The sequence below is a fragment of the Schistocerca serialis genome, chromosome 11, assembly GCF_023864345.2.
Source record: "Schistocerca serialis cubense isolate TAMUIC-IGC-003099 chromosome 11, iqSchSeri2.2, whole genome shotgun sequence".
Lineage (NCBI taxonomy): Eukaryota > Metazoa > Arthropoda > Insecta > Orthoptera > Acrididae > Schistocerca > Schistocerca serialis.
The window spans coordinates 145,058,553-145,082,162 of NC_064648.1; the positions used below are offsets into that span (position 1 = coordinate 145,058,553).

General features: G+C 40.0%; 1 protein-coding gene across 3 annotated transcripts in view; it reads left to right on the forward strand.

The window, feature by feature from the left end:
- Positions 1 to 22,755, forward strand: part of LOC126427233 (uncharacterized) — an 85,841-nt gene extending 63,086 nt beyond the window's left edge. For all 3 annotated transcript variants that reach the window (XM_050089470.1, XM_050089472.1, XM_050089471.1), the window contains 3 exons: positions 3,758 to 3,889; positions 10,333 to 10,505; positions 17,018 to 22,755. In XM_050089470.1, the coding sequence (XP_049945427.1) occupies positions 3,758 to 3,889; positions 10,333 to 10,505; positions 17,018 to 17,105 (393 nt within the window). In that variant the 3' untranslated portion in view covers positions 17,106 to 22,755. The remainder of the gene's footprint in view (positions 1 to 3,757; positions 3,890 to 10,332; positions 10,506 to 17,017) is intronic.
- Positions 22,756 to 23,610: the final 855 nt, after the last annotated feature.

A 23,610-nucleotide genomic window follows, 5' to 3' on the forward strand; every position in this document is an offset into this window, starting at 1 on the left:
TAGAATAAGAGCTTGCCAAAATAAGCCTCATCTGGTCAAAAAAATCTACCTACCAATTGTCAGGAACAATCAGGAAAAAAAAAAAACAAAAAAACTGCTACACTTAAAGGACTTTCTTCATTGGGAAACCAGTTAATGATGGTCTGTCATGGAACAATGGTAGCAGATGAACCCCTGCAAAGTGGTACATTCCTAAGATAATAGTCAACAGTAGAAATGGGTCGTTCGCAAACTAACGGGTCCAAAGGAATGGTTGATCAAGATGAACGGAATGAGCGATGAACGAATTCTAAGGAACGGTCTTTCACAGTTCACTTCGGTCGCGGCTTTCTACTTGTAGTTCCCAGGAACGGGAAACGGTCGGTCTTGTTCCTGCAACAGCACGTCTGCCAGTCTCGTTCCAGCCTCAGTACCCGTTCCCATCTGTCTCGGTCTCATTTGGCAGGACTCTTCCTTCTTCGCGTCGCCACTCGTCACAGTTCCGCTGCCTACTGCTCGTAGTTAGATCAGTATAGAGTTGTTCGTTTCGTTCGCTGCACACGCCCATTCTAGATCTGTTTCAAACCTTTTTGAACTCTGAACTTCTGGTTCTTTTTGTATTCTATTCAGCACCCATGACCAGTAATTAAAATGTATTTTATAATTACATAAAATTATTTGATATGTAATACATACATCTTTTCAGGTAACAAAAGGGCATATCAGCTTACTTCACTATTTTGATAAACAGCAGAAGAAATACTTGTAAAAAGGCAAGATTTTTTTGTTATTACACATGCAAAGGAAGTTGCCATGGCACACACGAGTGGCCATTTTCCGTCTTTTTTTTGATCCCAGCTAAAAGAGCATGTTTATTGCTATGGAAGGCAGATCGACTTTTAAGTCCACATTCCATAATCGAGTGTCTGGTGTCGCATTTTGTGAACAGAATATGATAACTTCTAAAATATTATTTCGGTGGTACAGGGTGGCGCCACAAAAAATTGGCCGAGTCTAGACTGCTCATTGTCACCTACCAATCTTCATCTGTTGTTTCAAAGTTTTTGTTTGCATTAACTTATTTGTTATTTCTTCACTGCCTAATTATTACATGTTTATCTATTCTGCTTTTGTGGACAACGAATCGTGCGTGATTGGCTAGCAGTCTGTACTAGGATTGACTAGCAGTCCGCACTCGGAGCCGGATATTTTGTGCGCCACTGTATATTATTTCACTGCGATCAGCCACATAATGCTATAGTTGGCTAATCGAGAGGTTTTGCAGAATCACGAAAATTACAAGTGTGTGAGAATTCTGTTCTGAGTAAAAACTCTGTACTCCAGGGCGGAGGCAAATGCGTGGTTTATGCGTGGTATGTTACAGTAGACCTGCCGAACACGGGACCATTGTGAATGCTGCAGCCTACATTGACACTAGCTCAGATGGCAACCCAGTTCTAAGCAAAGAAGGGAAGGCAGGAAGGTGGAAGGAGTATATAGAGGGTTTATACAAGGGTGATGTACTTGAGGACAATATTATGGAAATGGAAGAGGATGTAGATGAAGACAAAATGGGAGATAAGATACTGCGTGAAGAGTTTGACAGAGCACTGAAAGACCTGAGTCGAAACAAGGCCCCCGGAGTGGACAACATTCCATTAGAACTACTGACAGCCTTGGGAGAGCCAGTCCTGACAAAACTCTACCATCTGGTGAGCAAGATGTATGAGACAGGCGAAATACCCTCAGACTTCAAGAAGAATATAATAATTCCAATCCCAAAGAAAGCAGGTGTTGACAGATGTGAAAATTACCGAACTATCAGTTGAATAAGTCACAGCTGCAAAATACTAACACGAATTCTTTACAGACGAATGGAAAAACTGATAGAAGCCGACCTCGGCGAAGACCAGTTTGGATTCCGTAGAAATGTTGGAACACGTGAGGCAATACTGACCTTACGACTTATCTTAGAAGAAAGATTAAGGAAAGGCAAACCTACGTTTCTAGCATTTGTAGACTTAGAGAAAGCTTTTGACAATGTTGATTGGAATACTCTCTTTCAAATTCTGAAGGTGGCAGGGGTAAAATACAGGGAGCGAAAGGCTATTTACAATTTGTACAGAAACCAGATGGCTGTTATAAGAGTTGAGGGGCATGAAAGGGAAGCAGTGGTTGGGAAAGGAGTGATACAGGGTTGTAGCCTCTCCCCGATGTTATTCAATCTGTATATTGAGCAAGCAGTAAAGGAAACAAAAGAAAAATTCGGAGTAGGTATTAAAATTCATGGAGAAGAAGTAAAAACTTTGAGGTTCGCCGATGACATTGTAATTCTGTTAGAGACAGCAAAGGACTTGGAAGAGCAATTGAACGGAATGGACAGTGTCTTGAAAGGAGGATATAAGATGAACATCAACAAAAGCAAAACGAGGATAATGGAATGTAGTCAAATTAAATCGGGTGATGCTGAGGGAATTAGATTAGGAAGTGAGACACTAAAAGTGGTAAAGGAGTTTTGTTATTTGGGGAGCAAAATAACTGATGATGGTCGAAGTAGAGAGAATATAAAACGTAGACTGGCAATGGCAAGGAAATCCTTTCTGAAGAAGAGAAATTTGTTAACATCGAGTATAGATTTAAGTGTCAGGAAGTCGTTTCTGAAAGTATTTGAATGGAGTGTAGTCATGTATGGAAGTGAAACATGGACAATAAATAGTTTGGACAAGAAGAGAATAGAAGCTTTCGAAATGTGGTGCTACAGAAGAATGCTGAAGATAAGGTGGGTAGATGACGTAACTAATGAGGAGGTATTGAATAGGATTGGGGAGAAGAGAAGTTTGTGGCACAACTTGACTAGAAGAAGGGTTCGGTTGGTAGGACATATTTTGAGGCATCAAGGGATCACAAATTTAGCATTGGAGGGCAGCGTGGAGGGTAAAAATCGTAGAGGGAGACCAAGAGATGAATACACTAAGCAGATTCAGAAGGATGTAGGTTGCAGTAGGTACTGGGAGATGAAGAAGCTTGCACAGGATAGAGTAGCATGGAGAGCTGCATCAAACCAGTCTCAGGACTGAAGACCACAACAACAACAACAACAACAACATTGACACTTTGGTTAAGTTGCGTCATGCCCTTTGTGACAAACACAACATTAATGCTGACAGTGTCAAACTTCTTTGTGACCTTGTTGTGCGGGGGGAAGTGGAGGGGGGGGGGAGGAGGTTACTCCAGTACCATACAGTCGAGAACTTGCACCATTGGATTTTCATCTGTTTGGTTCTGTGAAGATATTTCTGGTCAGCCAACACTGTGACAAATGCAGAAGTGAAATCAGCAGTCTGCAGATGGATGTACTCCACACAAATGGACTTCTACGAACAGGGCATATTGAAACTGGTACCACAATGGCAGAAATGTGTTGAAAACATTGGTGTCTATGTAGAAAAATAGGTAAAAGATGTAAGTTCATGTGTAATTTGTTTTTTTACCTATTAAACTTTTTGATAGTAAAATTAATTTTGTATGGTGACTTGTGGAGTGGTGAGATTATTGTGTTTCGGTTAGTGCTTTTTTGGTCATGATACTTGTTTACAGTTTTCTTGACAGCCCTCTGTACGAGTGGTTTAGTGCCGTCATAACTTGTTGTCAGTATGCTTTAGAGAAGTAGGCCGCAGTGGCCACACCTTGACTCCTTCCACATCCTCCAAGGATCTTATTATCCGGCCCAATGTGTGAGCGAGTGAACCAAAGTGGCCCGTTTTCATGCCTTTCACAGGAGAAGGGCGTGGGCGTGATCTGTGCGGCGGGCACGGCGATGGGCCTCCTGAGCAGTACGGGGCCGCAGCCGTGGCACCCTGCGCCCCAGAAGCTGCGGGATGCGTGCCGAGCGGCAGCTGGCTACTGCAAGGTGGGTGCGAAGCGAGAACATGAGTGGCGCACGTGTAAAGGAATATCAGGATAAAGATGCCTGTGGCATGTAAGGAGCTAAGTGGAGGGTAAAAGGTGAAACAAACAGTACACTCATGACAAAAGTGATGGGGTTCCTCCTAAAATCGTGTCAGACCACCTTCTACCCAGGATAGTGCAGCAGCCACCACCAGCTTGCACAGTGCCTCGTTGACAACTTGCCAACCGAAATCAGGACTCGTCTGACGAGGACACAACTTTCCAGGCATCTAGGGCCCAACTGATATGGTCACGAGTCCAGGAGAGAGACTGCAGGTGGCGATGTCCTGTCAGCAAAGGTACTCGTGCCAGTTGTCTACTGCCAAAGTGTTTGTTGTACATCTGAAATTGATTTCTGCATTTATTTCATGCAGTATTGGTTGTCTGTTAGCACTGACAACTCTATGCGAATGCCACTGCTCTTAGTCTTTAAGTGAAAGTCATCAGCCACTGCACTGTCCGTGATGAGAGGTAATGCCTGAAATTTGCTTTTCTTGGAACGCTAGTGACACTATGGATCTCAGAATATTGAATTCCATAAAGACTTCCAAAATGAAATATCACATGCATCTAGCTCCAACTACCGTTCCACGTTAAAAGTCTGTTAATTTCGATCGTGTGGCCAGAATCACATCAGAAACTTTTTCACGTGAATCACCTGAGTGCAAGTGACAGTTCTGCCAATGCGCTGCCCTTTTATACCTTTTGTAAGCGATACTGCTGCCACCTGCGATACTGCTGACATTTTCCCATTCCAGCTGTGTCTTCTTAAGATGTCTTCTCAACTGGTTTTATCTTGTTGTTGTGGTCTTCACTCCTGAGACTGGTTTGATGCAGCTCTCCATGCTAATCTATCCTGTACAAGCTCCTTCATCTCCCAGTACCTACTGCAACCTACATCCTTCTGAATCTGCTTAGTGTACTCATCTCTTGGTCTCCCTCTACAATTTTTATCCTCCACACTGCCCTCCAATGCTAAATTTGTGATCCCTTGATGCCACAGGACATGTCCTACCAACCGATCCCTTCTTCCAGTCAAGTTGTGCCACAAACTTCTCTTCTCCCCAATCCTATTCAATACTTCCTCATTAGTTATGTGATCTACCCACTTAATCTTCAGCATTCTTCTGTAGCACCACATTTCGAAAGCTACTATTCTCTTCTTGTCCAAACTATTTATTGTCCATGTTTCACTTCCATACATGGCTACACTCCATACAAATACTTCCAGAAATGACTTCCTGACACTTAAATCTATACTCGATGTTAACAAATTTCTCTTCTTCAGAAAGGATTTCCTTGCCATTGCCAGTCTACATTTTATATTCTCTCTACTTCGACCATCATCAGTTATTTTGCTCCCCAAATAGCAAAACTCCTTTACTACTTTAAGTGTCTCATTTCCTAATCTAATTCCCTAAGCATCATCCGACTTAATTCGACTACATTCCATTATCCTCGTTTTGCTTTTGTTGATGTTCATTTTATATCCTCCTTTCAAGACACTGTCCATTCCGTTCAACTGCTCTTCCAAGTCCTTTGCTGTCTCTGACAGAATTACAATGTCATCGGCGAACTTTAAAGTTTTTATTTCTTCTCCATGGATTTTAATACCTACTCCAAATTTTTCTTTTGTTTCCTTTACTGCTTGCTCAATATACAGATTGAATAACATCGGGGAGAGGCTACAACCCTGTCTCACTCCCTTCCCAACCACTGCTTCCCTTTCTTACCCCTTGACTCTTGTAACTGCCATCTGCTTTCTGTACAAATTGTAAATAGCCTTTCGCTCCCTGTATTTTACCCCTGCCACCTTCAGAATTTGAAAGAGAGTATTCCAGTCAACATTATCAAAAGCTTTCTCTAAGTCTACAAATGCTATAAACGTAGGTTTGCCTTTCCTTAATCTTTCTTCTAAGATAAGTCGTAAGGTCAGTATTGCCTCAAGTGTTCCAACATTTCTACGGAATCCAAACTGATCTTCCCCGAGGTCGGCTTCTACCAGTTTTTCCACTTGTCTGTAAATAATTCGCGTTAGTATTTTGCAGCTGTGACTTATTAAACTGATAGTTCGGTAATTGTCACATCTGTCAACACCTGCTTTCTTTGGGATTGGAATTATTATATCTTTGTAAGCCATTTTCGAATGTTTATCTGCATAAAAAGCACACAATAGTAACATGCAGTGAGAACAGAATAGTGAAAATGTAACGTATGATGTGGTGCTCAAAATTCCTGAGAATATTCATGTAAAAATCAAAACTTATCTTGTATGTTAATGACCACCTTCCCCTTCAAAGTAGCCCTCTCGCACTTGTATGTAATGCTTCTAACATTTTTTCCGGTATCTCTTCTATGGAGTCAAAATGCTGTCCATTCAACTTCAATTATATTTTTGGGAAGAGGAAGAAGTCACAAGGAGCCGATCAGGTGAGTAGTGTGGGTGGGAACACTTGTCACGTTTTTTCTTGCCAGTGATTCCTTCACAGTGAGGTAGTTGTATGTAGATGCATTATGATGATGCAGAAACCAGTCTTTGTACTCCGACAGGGTGTATACGCCCTGGTACAACTGAAAAATCTGGGAATTTTTTCATTCAGAAAAAACGGGCATTTTTTTAAATTCTGGGAATTTTTTAGAATTCCGTGAATTTTCCATTGTTCTAGTTTTCAGTTAATTTTTTGTAATTTTGACTGGTTAGAAGTGATACTCTAAGAGTTTTAGTTTAGCCCACTACAGTAGAATAAACAACAAAATAAAACTTTAAAAAGTTTTCAGTTAATTTTTTGTAATTTTGACAGGTTAGAAGTGATACTCTAAGAGTTTTAGTTTAGCCCACTACAGTAGAATAAACAACAAAATAAAACTTTAAATGTAAAGAAAATGTGCCAGTTACAACAACAAAATAAAGTGCACACACAAGCATCTGCTGACAGCAAAATGTGTCAAAGGCTTTAGGACTTTGTAACAACAAAATGCTTTCGATGAGCGTGGCATCACAGCTGGTTATATTTCTATAGCTCGCAGGAAAATATTGCTGGTGTCAATTTGAGAAACTTTACTTTCAAAGTAAATATCCTTTTATGCAAAATGAATTATGTTACGTGAGAGAAAGTGCAATAAAGTTCTTAAAGCACAATGCATTTTGAATCTCATTCAAAACTTAACAGTCTGAGGACCAGCAACTTAAAAATATTTTGGGCCTACAAGACTGGTCGTTTATGCCATTATTTAAAACTTACCAGCATAATTATGTTTGATATATCTGAAAGGCTGACACACACTAAAAGAGATCAGGTTTCAAGGTTAGTTTTTCGCATTTATTTTAGTTGTTTCTTAGATAACAAATTATGCAGTAACAATGGAAAAAAGTATAATTATCGCTCACAGAAAGCCGAGATGAATTCTTGAGCAACTGCACACGTAATTGGCTTTTCTATGGAAATGTTGAAGTGCTAGACAGAACATTTATTCAGCCAGGTAACCCACAAAATGTTCGGTGCACAGCAGTGAAATTTACAATTGTGCTTGTCAGAAATATTCAGTTGCTGTGATTTAAGGATCCTACCAAACCACACTCTTGGAAAAGAGCAAGAAATCTTTGACGACCGGTATTATATGTGAAAGCTTAGCTTTTCTTGTAGCTAAACATTATGCATAGTAATTTAAACTATTAACCTTTCCTATCTGTGTGTTTGCACTACTCAGTTGATGTTGCTTGGCTGACTACATCATGTGTCCTATGCTCTGAATATCTGCAGTCATTGGCTGGTGTTCACTTGACACGAGTGACGATTGGCGGACAAAAGCACTTCACAATCTCAATTTCAGTGCTTCGGAAGCTACCGTGCTGTTTTTGGTGCAAATCATATTTATACTTTTGTAATACAAAAATACGCCATGTACATATTGCCACACATCAAAGATCTTTCCAAAACGTATTGTTTTTGCTGAGTTTTGTTTCCTAAATTCCAGGAAGTTCGACACTGGTATATAAAACCTTTACCATTCAAAGCATGTGTATGTTTACAGCTCCAAGGAAAAGTATACAGTCACTTAAGAAGCAAACAATGTACTTTCACCTAGAATATAGTGTATATTTACCCATGATGTAGTGTATTTTCACCCGGGCAAAAGTGTTTTCACCTGGGAAATCCAGGAAGCACCGAGAAATTTTTGTTGTTATTGTTGTTGTTGTTGTTGTTGTTGTCCATGTATACACCCTGGTCCCATCTATCAGGCCATTTGCATCCAACATCTTCCCTCAGTCTCCTCAGTTCATCGCCATAGGACTTTCCTGAGACTGATTGACCACATTCAAGAAATTCCTTATGGACAGTTTCATAAATGTCAAAAGAAATCATTAGGACTGATTCAGTGTTCCTGTGAACTTAGCACACTTTCTTGGGCTATGGAGAGGACGGCGTCTTCCACGTCGAAGACTGCCATGTTGTTTCAGAATCATAACTGTACACCAACAATTCATTGGCAGTTATGACTCTGGGCAGGAAATTTGGATCAACTCAAATTCCCGTTTCCACTTCACTGCACGCCTGATCCCATCAGTCTCATTGGTGTGCATTCTACATACAAGGAACAAAATTCGCTGCATTTTGTCCCATTTTCAGTTTATCAACTATAACGTATCAACATGTCTCGCATGAAATACCAAACACGGATTGTCTGCATTGCATCCTTGTTCATCACTTCGTGCCATTTCATGATCATTTTGGGAATTGTCTGTGATGACAGTAGGCCCAAGTGTTTGTCATCCTATACAGGCTCCTGGCCATCTTTAAATAATCATACAACTCAAATGTTCTTGTTTAGCCAAAACTTGTGCACCAAAACCATCATGTAGCGCACAGCGGATGTCACTTGCAGTTCTGATAAGCTTAAAATAAAACTTAATGCACATTCTTTGTTCATTCCAGTTAGCCATTTTAAAATTTGCAGATACAGTAGAAAAAGGTGTAAAGACGTCAGTAACAACTTATACACTCATGCACTGACTTTGAAACCATATGGCAGACTGACAATTGGAAGACACAACTAGTTACACCTCATGATGGAAGTTTGTACTGCTAATAGCTTGGGTGCAGTATTCAAATTCTTGTAAAGCAAAAATCATTGCACAGAACATTGTGCCACATGCATGAAAATTATAGCAAACTCAGTGTGCTGCTGGGAGGGATGGCAGCTGGCAAACTGACCAGTAAGTAACAAAATGTACACCAGTCTGTGCAACATACCTGTTCTGCCACTATATCCCTCAACACCCGTGCTGATGACCTTTCTTAGGCTTTCCTCTCCTGCAACTACCCCTCAGATGATAGTCACAAACCAATGTCCTCCTCTCACTCTGACTAATGCTGCTTCCACTTCCAAAAAACTCAGGAGCATCCCCCTCATCACCCACCTTGAATGCCTCAAGACTGTACTTGGTTGAGGCTACAACTTTTTGAATGTGATTCAATGAAATCCTGTCCTACTGATATCCTTCCCAGATGCCCTCATAACCTCCAAAACATGCTAGTCAAATTTTATGACACTCCCAAACAATGTCTGCCTCCGTAGCCGAGTGGCCAATGCGACACATCGTCATTCGGGGACCCGTGTTTGATTCTGTACTGTCAGGGATTTTTCCGTGGTAGTGGGACTGGGGGTGCTCCCTCAACCGTGTAATGTCAATTGATGAGATACCTGGTTGAGAGGCAGCAGCTAAAATCTCAAAATGTTGACAACAGCCGGAAGTGCGGAGTGCTGACTACATACCCCTCTATACCATATCTGGTGACGAATGACTGAGGATGACACGGCAGTTGGTCGACTGCCGCGTGGTCTTCAGGTCCTGACCGCAGTGTTTTCTTTCCTTTCCTCCCAAATAATTATCCCTTACCTCACAGTTCCTCCTCATTCAGTTGTTTTAAATACTAAACATACTCTTAATGAGTAGATAATGACAGCATTTTGAATTTTTAAATTCAGTCAATAATTAGATGAAATATTAAAAATAAAATATTTCATGCTCCTGGAAGCCTATTAGATAGCCAACCTGTAGCTGGTATACTGGGTTCCAAGACAGTTGTTTACTAATGTAGATTACAGCCAGGCAGTTGTTTACTAATGTAGATTACAGCCTTTATACCAATATTGTTTCATGCGTTGCAGCATGACCGATCTCATTAGTAAAACAGTAACCCAGTAATTGCAACTAAGATGGCACAGCCTTACAAGTTTTTCTGGTTTATTTACGGGATAAGTGCAGACACTGCAGAGATCACTCTGCAGTATGATTATATTAAGATTTTAATGCTATGCAATGCAATAATCTTTTTAATGAATGTCACACTCTTGTTTACTCGCATTGCCAGTGTGAACTGATAGACTGTCTCACTGTCGTAGGAGAGGAGTGTCGAGCTGGCCCGACTGGCGATGCACCACGCTTTGACGCGCGAGGGGCAGGCGACACACGTCGTCGGAATCAACAGCACACAAATCCTGCGCTCCAACCTGCAGATCCTGCGTGACGGGCTGACTTCTACAGAACAAGAGGTGCTGCGTGACGTCCAAAAGAAGTAAGGCCGCTTGTGCTGTGTGCTGCCATGTTTTCCCCTGGTCTGTCTAGGTTGAGTCACTTTGCTGCCAGGTTCCGAGAAGAATTCATTTTTGTTTGTTCTTAAGGTATACTTGAACAATCTGCAGAAATTGTATCTTGTGGGGCAACATTGTCAGTCAAAAAAGTTGCAGCCACATTTGGCAACATTGCCAACCACTGGCAGTGTTTGTAGCAAAGTCATTTCAGAGCCAGAAGCGTTTACACAGTTGACAGTACAGCTGTGGAGTGGATGAAAGGTAGCTCCTAGAAGTGAATGTGTCTCTGCTGCCTGCTAGGAAAAACTTAGCTAGGAGAAATACAATTTGGGCTTAATGGATGCGTTCTTTTTCATGTCCACAGACTGCTTTTGAAACTTTTTAACTCGTGAACTGATGGTAGATACATACCTGTTCCAGAATATTGAATCACAACTTCAAGTATATCAGTATTATAAAGCAGTTGGTCTGAGAATTGGTAAGACCACTACCAATATGAAAGATTGTACGCTGTCAGCTGGGTATACTGTACACAACCTGACTTACTTTGCACACTATCCAGTAAGTTCCAGCAAGTGCCCCATGTGGCTGGTTTTGGAAGTTCTGAGTAAAATGGCTGCTTAGATACGACATAGTGAACTTTACTGGTAGGAAAACTGTGATTGTGTTGTTCCCTACATCATCCTCCTGGATGATAAATGTAGTTAAATGGACATAAGTATTTTTATGTATTTTACATTGTCTAGAAAATCCATTGCGGTGTAATAGTTATGTTCTAGGCGTAAATACCACAACTTACAACTCTTGTATTCCATTTTGGAAGTTTTGGCTCTTGAATTCTTGTGATGTAACATAGATCGCACCCATTTATTTGTTGTTTTCATTTCTGTGAGAGATCTATGCCTGCTCTGACTGTTCATTCCATTTACTGACGACGATAACATGTTCTTACCACATGACTCATATTTTATAGCCAGTGTATAGTATGACAACTGTCAAGACTACAGAAGGAGAGCAGACACGTCAATGACCAGATAGAACATTCATAATTTTGTGTGGGGGCGGGAGGGGGGGGGGGGGGAGAAAAAAAGAGGGTCATGATCACGAGGGAGATTTGAAAATGATTCTACCACTTTGCAGTCCAACACTGCGACCACACAACTATGACGCCACAGTTCTTACAATTCTCCCGATGATACACATCTTGACCTTGGACCATAAACTGTTTCTATTTGGCTTCTTTTTTCACAGTTCACTATACCTTCTTCCTGTTTTCATGTATTCTGTGTTCATTTTTTGAAGGGCCATCCACTGGCCTGTTTTACCACTAAATCTGAGGGCGGGGGTGCAATGGGGAGTTTCCCATGTTAGTTTCCAGTTGATATGAATACATCCAAGTTTTATATCCTGTTATGATGTTGTATATGGATTCAAAATTTTCTGTCAAATTTTCTTGGCGTTTCCTCTTAGTCATTTATTTGACTCAAGTCTGTTTCTGAGGCCAAGTGAAACTGTGCTAAATTAGCTCTCTATTTTATAAATTACCATTACTGTGGAACCAGTAGGTGATTAGAAAATTTTATTGCTAACACAGATACAAAAGTGGGCAGTAGATACTAAAGATTGACTGTCCGTGCTCTAGAGCCTTAAATGTAACAGTTGTTCAGCATGCTGATGTAGCATTAGTGACTAAGATACAGTCTTGACATGCCAGAGGTTGTAGTTTCCAATTCAGTCAAGATATTTCAACTTTTTATTTTTAAATCTTTTTTGAAATGACTTTGATCATTGTTTTTATTCTGAGCACTTCGCAAAAATTAAAGCTTTAAATCCAAACACCCAGGAATATTGACAGATGGTGTCATTCTCTTGCAGGATAATGTCCAACCACGCACTGACATTGTCATTTAGAGTACACTGCAGAAGTTTCACTGGGAAGCTCTTATACATCCTTCATACTGTCCTGATCTCTCCTCATGTGATTTCCATATTTTTGGAGCTCAGATGAAGAGGTACACACTTGGATACAATCGTGGTTCTGCAGGCAACCGCAAACAATTTTCCATGAAGGTGATGGGACCAAACTGATGAGGTCCTTGGTCCCTAGGCTTACACACTACTTAATTTAACTTAAAATAACTTTCACCAAGAACAAAACACACACACACACACACATGCCCGAGGGAGGACTCGAACCTCTGACAGGGGGAGCTGTGCGATCCATGAAGGTATTGACTGTCTTATTTCACAGTGGGATAAATGTATTAGCAGATTAGAAGTTATGGTGATTATTTTTGAAACAATAAACAGTTTACTTACTTTTTCCCATGTGTCTCATTTTCATTAAACTGCCACTTTATTTATAATCATTATATATTGTTATAGTGGTCTTCAGTCCTAAGACTGGTTTGATGCAGCTCTCCATGCTACTCTGTCCTGTGTGTCATTATATATAGGACCATTTATAATTTGTTTAAATCTAGATTTGCATTATTTTGTCCATAGTGCAACAAAAATGTATGTTGTAAATGTTTGTATGGCCATTACTGTCCAAAAAATGTATATCTTGCTATGAACAGTTCATTTTTGGCACATCTAAAGGCTGTAAATCATTAAAACAAACACATTTTTTCTTGCAATGAGATCTGTTCACAAAATTTCAGTTATCACTTTTCTCCTACAAATGTGAAAATATTTTGACACACACCTACTTAGGGGGAAATGACAGTCATAATGGAATTAGAGAAATCAGAGGTCTCGCAAAAAGGTTTACGTATTCATTTTTTGTCATGTGCTGTTTAAGAGTAACTGTAGAGAAACAATTGGATGGTGGCTCGAGGAACCCTCTGCCAAGTTTTAAGTGTGAATTGTGGAGTAGTCATATCCCACAGCAAATATAAATAGATTATTTTGTCTTTTGCTTTTTTAACTGATAGGTAGCATTTTCAAACATTTAAATATTGTGATAAATTAATAAAAATATGCCAAAGATTCAAATGAAAAAAGAATGATAGGAAGAAAAATTGAGAGCAAATAAAAAAGTTAATATGATGATTTAAATGACTGAAGCCAATTAATTGAATAAAAATAAAGTCATTTTGAAAAGATTTAAAAGTAAAAATTTATACACACCAGATGAGACCATATTCACAATTTTCAGTGGGACCTCCACTTGTAAAACAGTGAACTTGCTGCTTAATATATTCTAGCAAATGTCTCTATTCTTGAAACTTCCTGACAGATTAAAACTGTGTGCTGGGCTGAGACCCGAACCCGGGTCTACCAACTGAGCTACCAAAGCACGACTCACAGCCCGTCCTCACAGCTTCAATTCTGCCAGTACTTCTCATTCTGTCTCTATTCTTAAATAGTTGCTCATAATTAACACTGTTCACTTTCTACATAATGAGTTTGGCAAGTTCTAGGTTTGTATCTGTTATTACACTCTATCTTAAAGAGTCTCTAATCACTTCATATTTCAGAGTTTACAGTTTCTTTGTTATTTGGTAATATATTGTAGTCAAGTTCCTTTTGCTCCTGGTCATGTCGTTTTTCTCTAAGATTTCTTCTGGAGAAATTTTTTAAGGATACACGGTATTCTTCTTAAGGAAAATTCTGCTAAGGTATGATCTTAGTGATTTCTGGTACCGTACCCAAAGCTTCTTCCACCTAAAAATCACTCATTGTCCTATTGTAGTGGAATTTGCTGTCATTTGTTAACATATCTTTCTTTTTCTAGAGATCTTCTACCGCTTCATTTTGATGCATAGCTATTAATGGTCTCCATGGGGTTGTTTTTGTTTATTTTTGAAACAAACCTGACTGTTCAGTATGTGATTCTGTCACTATTATTTTCAATCTTCAATTTTACAATAGTTCTTGTACCATGATTTGTTCTTAGCTCTGTTTTCCTTTGTAGTAAAGTATATGTCTTGAGTATATGTCTTGATTATAGGTCTGATTGATCTTCATTTTTGTGGCACATGTCTGACAATCCCATTACATCCCATTTGATTTGATTTAACTTCTTTTGCAACTCCACTAAATTGTCTGTCAATACTGAAGTGATGCAGTTAATTATGTCTGTATGAAAAATAGTAAAAGCAGTTGTGTTTGTAATGCCCTGATCATTGTATGTGTATCCAAATATGGAGTAGCAAGATGTGACCTCTGAATTAGTCTAATGCTGCCAGTTGTCTCTCACCTGGATCGGAATGGCAACATTCCAAGAACTCACAGCCTCAGACAACTCGAAGCACCAGCACACTAGCCTGCCAAAACCTAAAGACTATTTTCCCCCTTCCATATGCCTCTCATTTCTACTTTCTTTCTATTCTAATTTCTTTATCCTTTCAACTTTTCTTTTCTCTTCCTCTTTTGACCCATCCTTACTATTCACTTGCTCACTTCAATCATTCTGTGTACAGCATTAAACAGTATACTGATAGTTTATTGTTAGTATATTATTCAGACTGAGTTTCTATGATGTCTTTGTCTTACATTAACCCTTTCTGACCATCTGGCTACAACTGTGTCATTTACTGTGTCTTAGCTGCAATAAAGGTATTTTTTTCAAAATGGAAACCTGTGTTACACATTTGTGGATGTTCAACTTTTTCATCATGCGCAAGTGCTGCCAGTTGTTGGGTATCACTGCGAAAATATCAGCAAGTCAGTGTAGCAGTGCACAGCAGCTTGTGACCATCAGAACACATGGATGTGGTTGCTTCAGTATATTCCACTGTGTAATTGGATCTTGTTATTCTTATTTTGTATGGTAAATGTTGAATGAACACTGGTCAAAAAATAAAAGATATAGAAAACTAAAAGAGTGTGAAGAAAGGAAGAGCTACTATGAATAATTGCTGAGACTGAAGAAATTAACATAAATTAAGGCTAGGTCAGTAGTAAGAATTGAGGACATGTTTTAATAGCAGTTCCCACCTGCAGAGTTCTGAGAAACTGGTGTCTGACGGAAAATCCAGATGACACATGTGGTGATCACATTCATCCTGACTGACAACTAGGTAGTAGTCATTCCAATGTAAAAGACCGATCAGCATTTACTGAACAGCTGGTATATGGTGTATTTTTTCACATGTGGGTCTCCCTTTGGTAGTGTCTGCTTTGTAAGTTAAGAGGACTGGCATAGGTGGTGATAGGAGAATGCATAGAGAGAGTCTTAAAAGTGGAGCTGGTCTGATCAGATACTGTGGTGGGCAAAATGGCAGACAGATAAGACCTCATTTTAGGGGATGATTTTAGGAAGACATAGCCTTGTCAGAGTAGCTGATTAACATTCTCAATATCAGGATAATACTGAATGACAAGAGGCGAACTCTGAAGGTTTTTTTTTTTTTTTTTTTTTTTTTTTTTTTTTTTTTTTTTTTTTTTTTTTTTGAGGGATCAACGGTACCACGACTAGATGTGATAGCCTGGGAAATCTGCTTTTAAACTATGCTGGTAGGGTAATTACTTCCAATGAAGGTTGAGGCGAAGCTGGTGGTGTATTGCTGCATCTGAACAAATGCATTTGCCTCAAATGCCAAGGATGTAGGGGACAGAACATTTGACGTGGAAAGGATGGCAACTGTCAAAATATAAGTAATGTTATTTGTTAGTGGCTTTAATGTGAACAGAAGAGTGTAGCTGACCTTCATTGAGGATGAGATCGACATTGAATTAAGTGGCATGGGATTCAGAATAGGACCATGTGAAATTTAATTGTGAGAATGTATTTGGAGATTCTAAGAATTTTAACTGGTCAGCCTCCCTATGAGTTCATATGGCAAAGATATCATCAATGTAATTAAACGAAGCCAGGGGATGAAGGTTTCTAGATCCCAGAAAACCCCTCCAAGCGACCCATGAAAAGGTTGACGCAGGAAGAATCCATCCTTGTTCCCATGGCCAAGCCCCTTATGTGTTTGTATGTCTGCTCCTCAAAGGCAAAATAGTTTTTGGTAGGTGTAAAGTTGATTAAGGTGAATTATATAGTGAGAACTGGCATTACATGATGTCCTTTGTTCTCACCACCCATTTGGCATTAATTTCTTCATTCTCAGCAGTTCTTCTCGGTAACTATTCTTTTCTTCACTCCTTTTAGTTTACTATATCCTTATTTTCTGACCTGTCTTGTCCTGCATCTGTGGTGTTTTGTCAGTAATCTCTGTATTGCATATTACCTTATTTTCCACCTATAAGCTCTTAAGTTTCCAAATCTTGTCTAGTGCAGTCCCGAATAATCAGTCTTTGCTTCTCATCCAGTCCGGGAAGTCCCCTAACCTGAGGTTCTGGGCTACTTTTACAATCTCTCCCAATTTCCCAAACCTCGCTAGCCCTTTTTCTTCATCTGTCCATTTGAGAAGACTGTCAGGATGGTTTCACTGAAATGGACATGATAGGTTTTCTTCCCCTTTACAAGTGTACACACACTCTCAAATGACCTCACCATCAATAGAATGTTAAGTACACTCATTACCGTTTTCTTTTGCAGGTTCTTCGCTCAGCTGCCGGTGCGCCACTGGGAAGGCCTGGAGCTGACAATGCTGAGGGAAGAGTGGCGGAAGCTGGGGATGCTATGAGTTGCGAGGCCTCGCATAGTGAAATGCAGGGCATTGAAAGCTGTTCGTGTTGCCTCTCTGCTGTCAAAACTATCCCTTCAAAAATTCACCGTCTGCTCCTCTGCCAGTGGCTGGTGCCTCTGTAGCTCGAACATACTGCAGTCAGCATCCTAAACGGGCCGAGCTCGACCATCCGTGCGGCTTTTGGTCACACTTGAGTTGATTTTTTTGAAAGTTGCTGTTTGGAATGTGTATCCTATATTTGTATAAATGTGTACTCGCACTGATTGTCAACAGTATGAAAGGGGATCTCACTGTCAAAGACGGGTCTTTTCACACTAGACAGAACATCAATACGAAGATACTTTGTTACGTCTCCTTCATGCTCTTCACATCACATTAATTTTCTTAAGTGATAGTGTTTCCTCCATTTCTCTTCAATTACACACATTGTATGAAATATGTACTACAAGAAAATTTCTACTTTTTTCATAAAATGTGTGGTGCTCTGCTTTGGTTGCATTTTTTGTAATTCATATGATTCTCTGTTTTATTTACTTTCTTTTTCATTCCCCTCAACTTTACTGTATTTTCTTTTCTTCCTTCATTCCTCTCAACTGCAATATCTATGTTTTCTATAATTTGTTTTCATTCAGGAGTATACATGAAACCAAACATCTACCACAAAAAGAGTAAAGAATAAAACTACACATCTGTATATGAAAAAAGAAACAATTATATTGTTGCTACTATATTTATAATTTATGTCTCTTGATCTGAAGATTAATCCTACTTAGTTATATCAGTGTGTCATCATTATGTTACAATCCCGCACACGGAATAACTGAAGCCTTCTATACAGCTTTGCCAATTCACAACGTCACCTCAACCTATGTTCCAAAATATTCTACAGATGGAATAAAAGAGAAATAATCAAGGTTTTGTTCTCTTCCTTTTTGCACATGTATGATGTCACACAGCACAATGTTGTTACATCATGGTGCAAAGTCAACATCCAGTATCAGTAGCTTCAGTTGACCCCCTTATGCAGGGGTCTTCTTTAAAGACAATGTAATACTTTCATTGCAATGGTGGCTTTTCTGAAACTGCAAATGCCCACTGCATCTAGATTATTAAAGATATATTCAGTAAATAAAAAGTTTATCTATAATCCAGAACTCACCCATTTTATTGATTTTGTATCAATATCTGCCAAATATACATAAATGTCAATTCTCAGTACAGTCTGCAAATCTTAGAACTCAAACTGGAGTGTGCTTCAATATTGCACCTGTGCAGTTCCGCTCAAACAGTGGAAGTGTTGTTCTTCATTTTATCAAACAAGAGAGTGGTGAAATTCACTTTCACATCTCTCTCATGAGACAGTACGCTGTAAACCCAGTGATTAAACTGCTTCTTTTATGCTAAAATTTTGTCCAAATCTAACAGACTACCTGACGGTGAATTATTTTGGCTGTTTCACCTTCCCATGTGGTGTGGGAATATCACAGTTTCCCTTAGCCCATTACCAAACGGTGAAAATGAGGTTATGAGATACCATCACGATACATAGTCAGAATACAGAATCAGAACTAAGGAACTAGCAGTAATAAAATTTATCAATGACCAAAATAAAAATCATAAAGAATGGTCTTGACTGAAGATGCGTTGTACAACTTACACACAGCTGAGAGGAAAATGTGATTTTTCTCCTGACTAGCCCTTTCACTATTAAAAAAAAAAAAAGAGCGTTACATTTGTTTCATTATTCTATATTGCTGTTGGTCCACAGTGTAATCTCTATTTGTCTGGGTATTGTTAAAACCTAAATTATTTTTCCATTTCACACTTGTAGGTAAAAATGTACAAGTCGTCCTGCAACCTTTCACAAAAGCGATGCAAATATTCAAGTAAATTTTAAGAAGGCAAAATTATCCACTACTGAATCACAGTTAAGTGAGTGTGGTGAGATTAAATTAATTTTGAAAGGTAGCAGGTAATGCTACCAACCCTCCGCAAACATCAAAACTCCCTTCCCGAGAATAGTTGACGGTGACATTCTATTGTGCCCCGTTCTGTTTTGTCCCATTCCATTCTGTTGGCATTTCAGTGTTAATCGACTTAAAACAGGCAGAACAAATTTCATGGTTGTACTAGTTTGTAAAGATTGTAAAAATCAAAAGCAGAGAGGGGGGAAGGAGTAATCGATTCATAGGGAATTTCCGAATCACATCCAGTCTCCACTTCTAGATTATTGTAATAGATCCTGCAAGGATCTGAGAGAACAAACAACACACAATTTCTGAAAGAATGCTTGCCATTGTTCTTCATCTCTTGTCATCTTTGTTCTCTTTCTGCTGCTACCTACTGTATAAAATGTAGTGATGCTTTAGACACAGCACATTTACACAAAATAAGTCAACATTTAGCCACCACAAGTAACCTCTTGTGGTGGAGCGTAGTTTGTGTACCATTGTCACTTCCCTCCCTTTTGTTCCAGTAGCAAATGGTGTGCGGGAAGAACAACTTTTAAGCCTCCACTTTGGCTCAGATCTGTCTAATTTTACCTTCGTGGGCTTTTTGCGAGATATTCAAAGGGGTAATCAGTATACAAGCTCATTTTTCTTACGAGATATTCTTTCGCATTTTCAATAGTGAACCACACTGTAATGCACAACACACTTGCACTTCCTGAACAAGCGTGTGGTGAAGCATGTTGAGCTCTTATTTGAATGTTCCCTCTCGGCTACATAATTCACGACTGGTAAGAGGTATAGAGATGGATGAGGACTATTTGTGATTCGTGAGTTTGAGAATGGTTCCTCTGCCAAGAAATGAGTCTGCTCTTCCCCCACCTTTGATTGGCCTGGACTTACGCCCCCCACTGTAACAATGCCATGATTAAAAGGACATCAAAATCACAGCTCCCCCCCCCCCCCCCCCCCAATTGCTGCTCCCCCCTCCTCTCTCTCTCTCTCTCTCTCTCTCTCTCTCTCTCTGTCTGTCTCACTCTCTTCTTGTTCTCCTCCTCCTCTTTCCTCCTTGTGAGTGAGGTGGTGGTTTGAGTAAGGCCCTAGACTGGTATTCAGGACAACCAACACTGTGATTAGATTTTTCCCCCACAAGCCCCTGAATCAGCAAAGGTAAGTGCTGGGATGGCTCCTATTAAAACAACAGAGCCCATTTCCTTCCCTGACCATACTGGACTTGTACACAAGAAAGGCGGTTGAAACACGACGTCAGTTAATGGGAATGCTGAGATGTCAGCAGTTCTGTCTTCAGGTCGATACAGTGAGGAAGGTTTCCGAGTGTAAAGTGTGCAGAACTGAGCTTTTTACTTGACTTATCCACATCCTGGCGCCATCTCAGTTTATTATCCATCTGGATGCCCACTGACCTCTACTTCTGGCACCTTTAAGATACTTTTATTTGTTTTGTATTGCCTCACACAAGTGTTTGCAAGATTATAGGTTAAGCTCCAGAATGAATTTTCACTCTGCAGAAGTGTGTGCACCAGTTTTGAAACTGTGTGCCAGACCGGGACTCCAACCTGGGACCTTTGCCTTTCACAGGCAAGCCCTCTACCTGCTGAGCTATCGCAGTACGACTCTCATTCCGCTCTCAAGGCTTTTATTTTCACCAGTACCACTTCTCTGACCCCCCTGAACAAGACATTTCTGGATACAATGTGGGGCTGTCACTTCCAGAAAAAAGGATAGACAGAGAAGTGGCTTAGCTGCAGCCGAGCCAATTGCTTCACTCCACTGTGTAATCAGGAATTATTCAGAAGCTACTAATCATGAGCTATACAATTTAACGTGTAATCCCAAGTACAAATTGCAGCGCATCTTGGCAACTCTGTGAATGTGTTGCACAGATTTGTGGTAATGAAGCTTTCACTGATGACAAGTACAACCATTAAATTTGCTGCTGTAGCTCATAATTATTAGGTCATACTGTACTGGAACAAACTATCATAAGGTTTTATTAACTTCTGCTGACTGCAGTAGAATGACTCTAAGTAGCAAAGTGTTACATCAAGTACATGTGGGATGACAGTGTGGAAAATAACTTGTCCATACTGCATTTTTCGTAGCATGGAGGATATGCAGTTCTCAAAGTTATTGACTGAGGCCTCTTGCTGTTCTCAGACTTATGTTTGTATGATCCTCGCCTCTTTAGAATTTACTGATGTGGTACAAAACTTATACCCCTTTAAATAAAGAATTCTGACTTTCAATAGTCGCAGGAACTTCAGTTTGTATTTTTGTCAGTCTGTAAATAATTTAAGAAATTAGGATGACACCTCATCAAATATTAGAGGTGCTGAGTTGTTGTATGGCTCATAAATGAGAGCAAGAACTTTACTATTAGCTTTAAGATGAATCCTCCTCAAGTGCCCTGCCTACTCCACATGACACAGCCCCTCAAACCAGTCGTGCTGCCGTGTGCGTGCACATGCACGTGTGTGCGTGTGTGTGTGTGTGTGTGTGTGTGTGTGTGTGTGTGTGTGTGTAAGAGAGAGAGAGAGAGTGAGTGGGTGGGTGGGGGAATTGCACTTTGGGATTTGTCTGGAAGCTAGGAAATTCCTCTCTTTCCTTTATGTGCCTTTTGACAACTCAGTGTACCTAATATTCAGGAGGTGTTACCCTTATTGCTAGAATTATTTATATTCCCCCAGGACCTTCCATTACCAGTTTTGTCAGTCTGGACTTATTTGGGGGGAAGGGGGGGAATCTTGTACAAATGTGGGCATCATAAAATTGCCATTGCCATTGCTTTTATCCACTGTCCATTGGCGACTGAGTATATGGTGAACTAATTTTAAGAAGTTGGTGGTAGGTCACCTTTCGATATTCTAATATGTGCTGTGTTTGAACAGAACAGTTCTCGTTTTTAGTGTTTATAGTAAAATGATTTTTTTTTAAAAAAAAAAGCTTGAAGTAAAAGGACATTGAGTGTGAGCAGAAAGTGGCCTCTATTTGCCCAGAAATTTAAAAAAATAATAAAAGTAATCTTTTATACATATTGTTTGACACCCGGCCTGTTTGATCAGCAGTGACCAGTTTTTCCTCCCCTTTGTCTCTGCAACCACTTCTCCCTTCATTTGATAATTTGTGTAAATCACAGTGGAGAGGTGAGTCTGCTGTGTTGATGAAACTGTGTTCCATCAGTCGGCTCTTCCCCTTTGCCCGAGGCTGTACGGTTTTCTGTACACACAATATCAGGGATGTTGGGCACAAAAGAATGGCTACGAGATGGCCAGTATTGACTCCTTTCCATCCGGTGCCGAACTAAGCAGATGATATTGTCTGTAGAATCACTGTATGTTAGTATTTTGTTATTCTGACTGTAGAGATTTCAGTTTCATCTGTACAAAACTGTAAGCAGTCATTACCTCTGTCTCTGCTCCCGCAGCACAGGTACTCGGTGCTTTGTATGCTGCCTGCAGTGTTTGTGGGGGCAGTGGGTACTCCCATCTCCCCTTTTGTGCACATTGTCATTTGTAATGCTCCATAGAGAGCAGTTCATCATTTCCACAACAACAAAAGACTTATTTAATTTTCTGTCTCTACTGCCAATACCAGTTACCTTAATTCATACTTTTTCTATATATTTTAATTGTCTGACTGCTTGATTACTTTGTTAAATAAAGTACATAATCTGACAACATTTTGTGCTTTACTATTGGAACCAGCTAAACACCACATCCTTCAACCCCACTGCGACGTTTCCTTCAGAAGTGACACATTCTTTTCCGAGCATCTTCATTCAAAGTTATTCCATTGAGTGAAGTCAGCTTCAACACAAGCAAGCAAGTCAATTCAAACTCCTAGCTACTGCTGCCTGGGCAGTGGTAGGCCGCAGTGGCTGGGATGGGAATGTGCATTAAGAGAAGAGAGTGCTGATCATAACATATGCAGTAGTCTCAGGACCTGAACAGCTAATGACGCAAATATAATTGTATTTAAAAACAGTCACTGATTAGAAACCAAAACTCAGGAAAAATCTCAGTAATCAAAAAGAGTCCACAGTGACATACACTGAGGTGACAAAAGTCATGGGATACCTCCTAATATTGTGTCGGACCTCTTTTTGCCCAGCGTAGTGCAGCAAGTTGATGTGGTGTGGAGTAGACAAGTCACTGGAAGTTCCCTGCAGAAATATTGAGCTCTGCTGCCTCTATAACTGTCCACAATTGTGAAAGAGTTGCCGGTGCAGGATTTTGTGCACGAACTGACCTCTTGATAACGTCCCATAAGTGTTCAATTTGATTCGTGTTGGGCAATCCGGGTGGCGAAAGCATTTACTCAAATTGTCCAGAATGTTGTTCAAATCAATCACAAACAACTGTGGCCTGGCGACACGGTGCACTGTCATTCATAAGCATTGTTTGGGAACGTGAAGTGGATGAAAAATGGCAGATGGTACCAAGTAGCCGAACATAACCATTTACAGCCAATGGTCAGTTCAGTTGGGCCAGAGGATCCAGTCCATTACATGTAAACACAGCCCACACCATTAT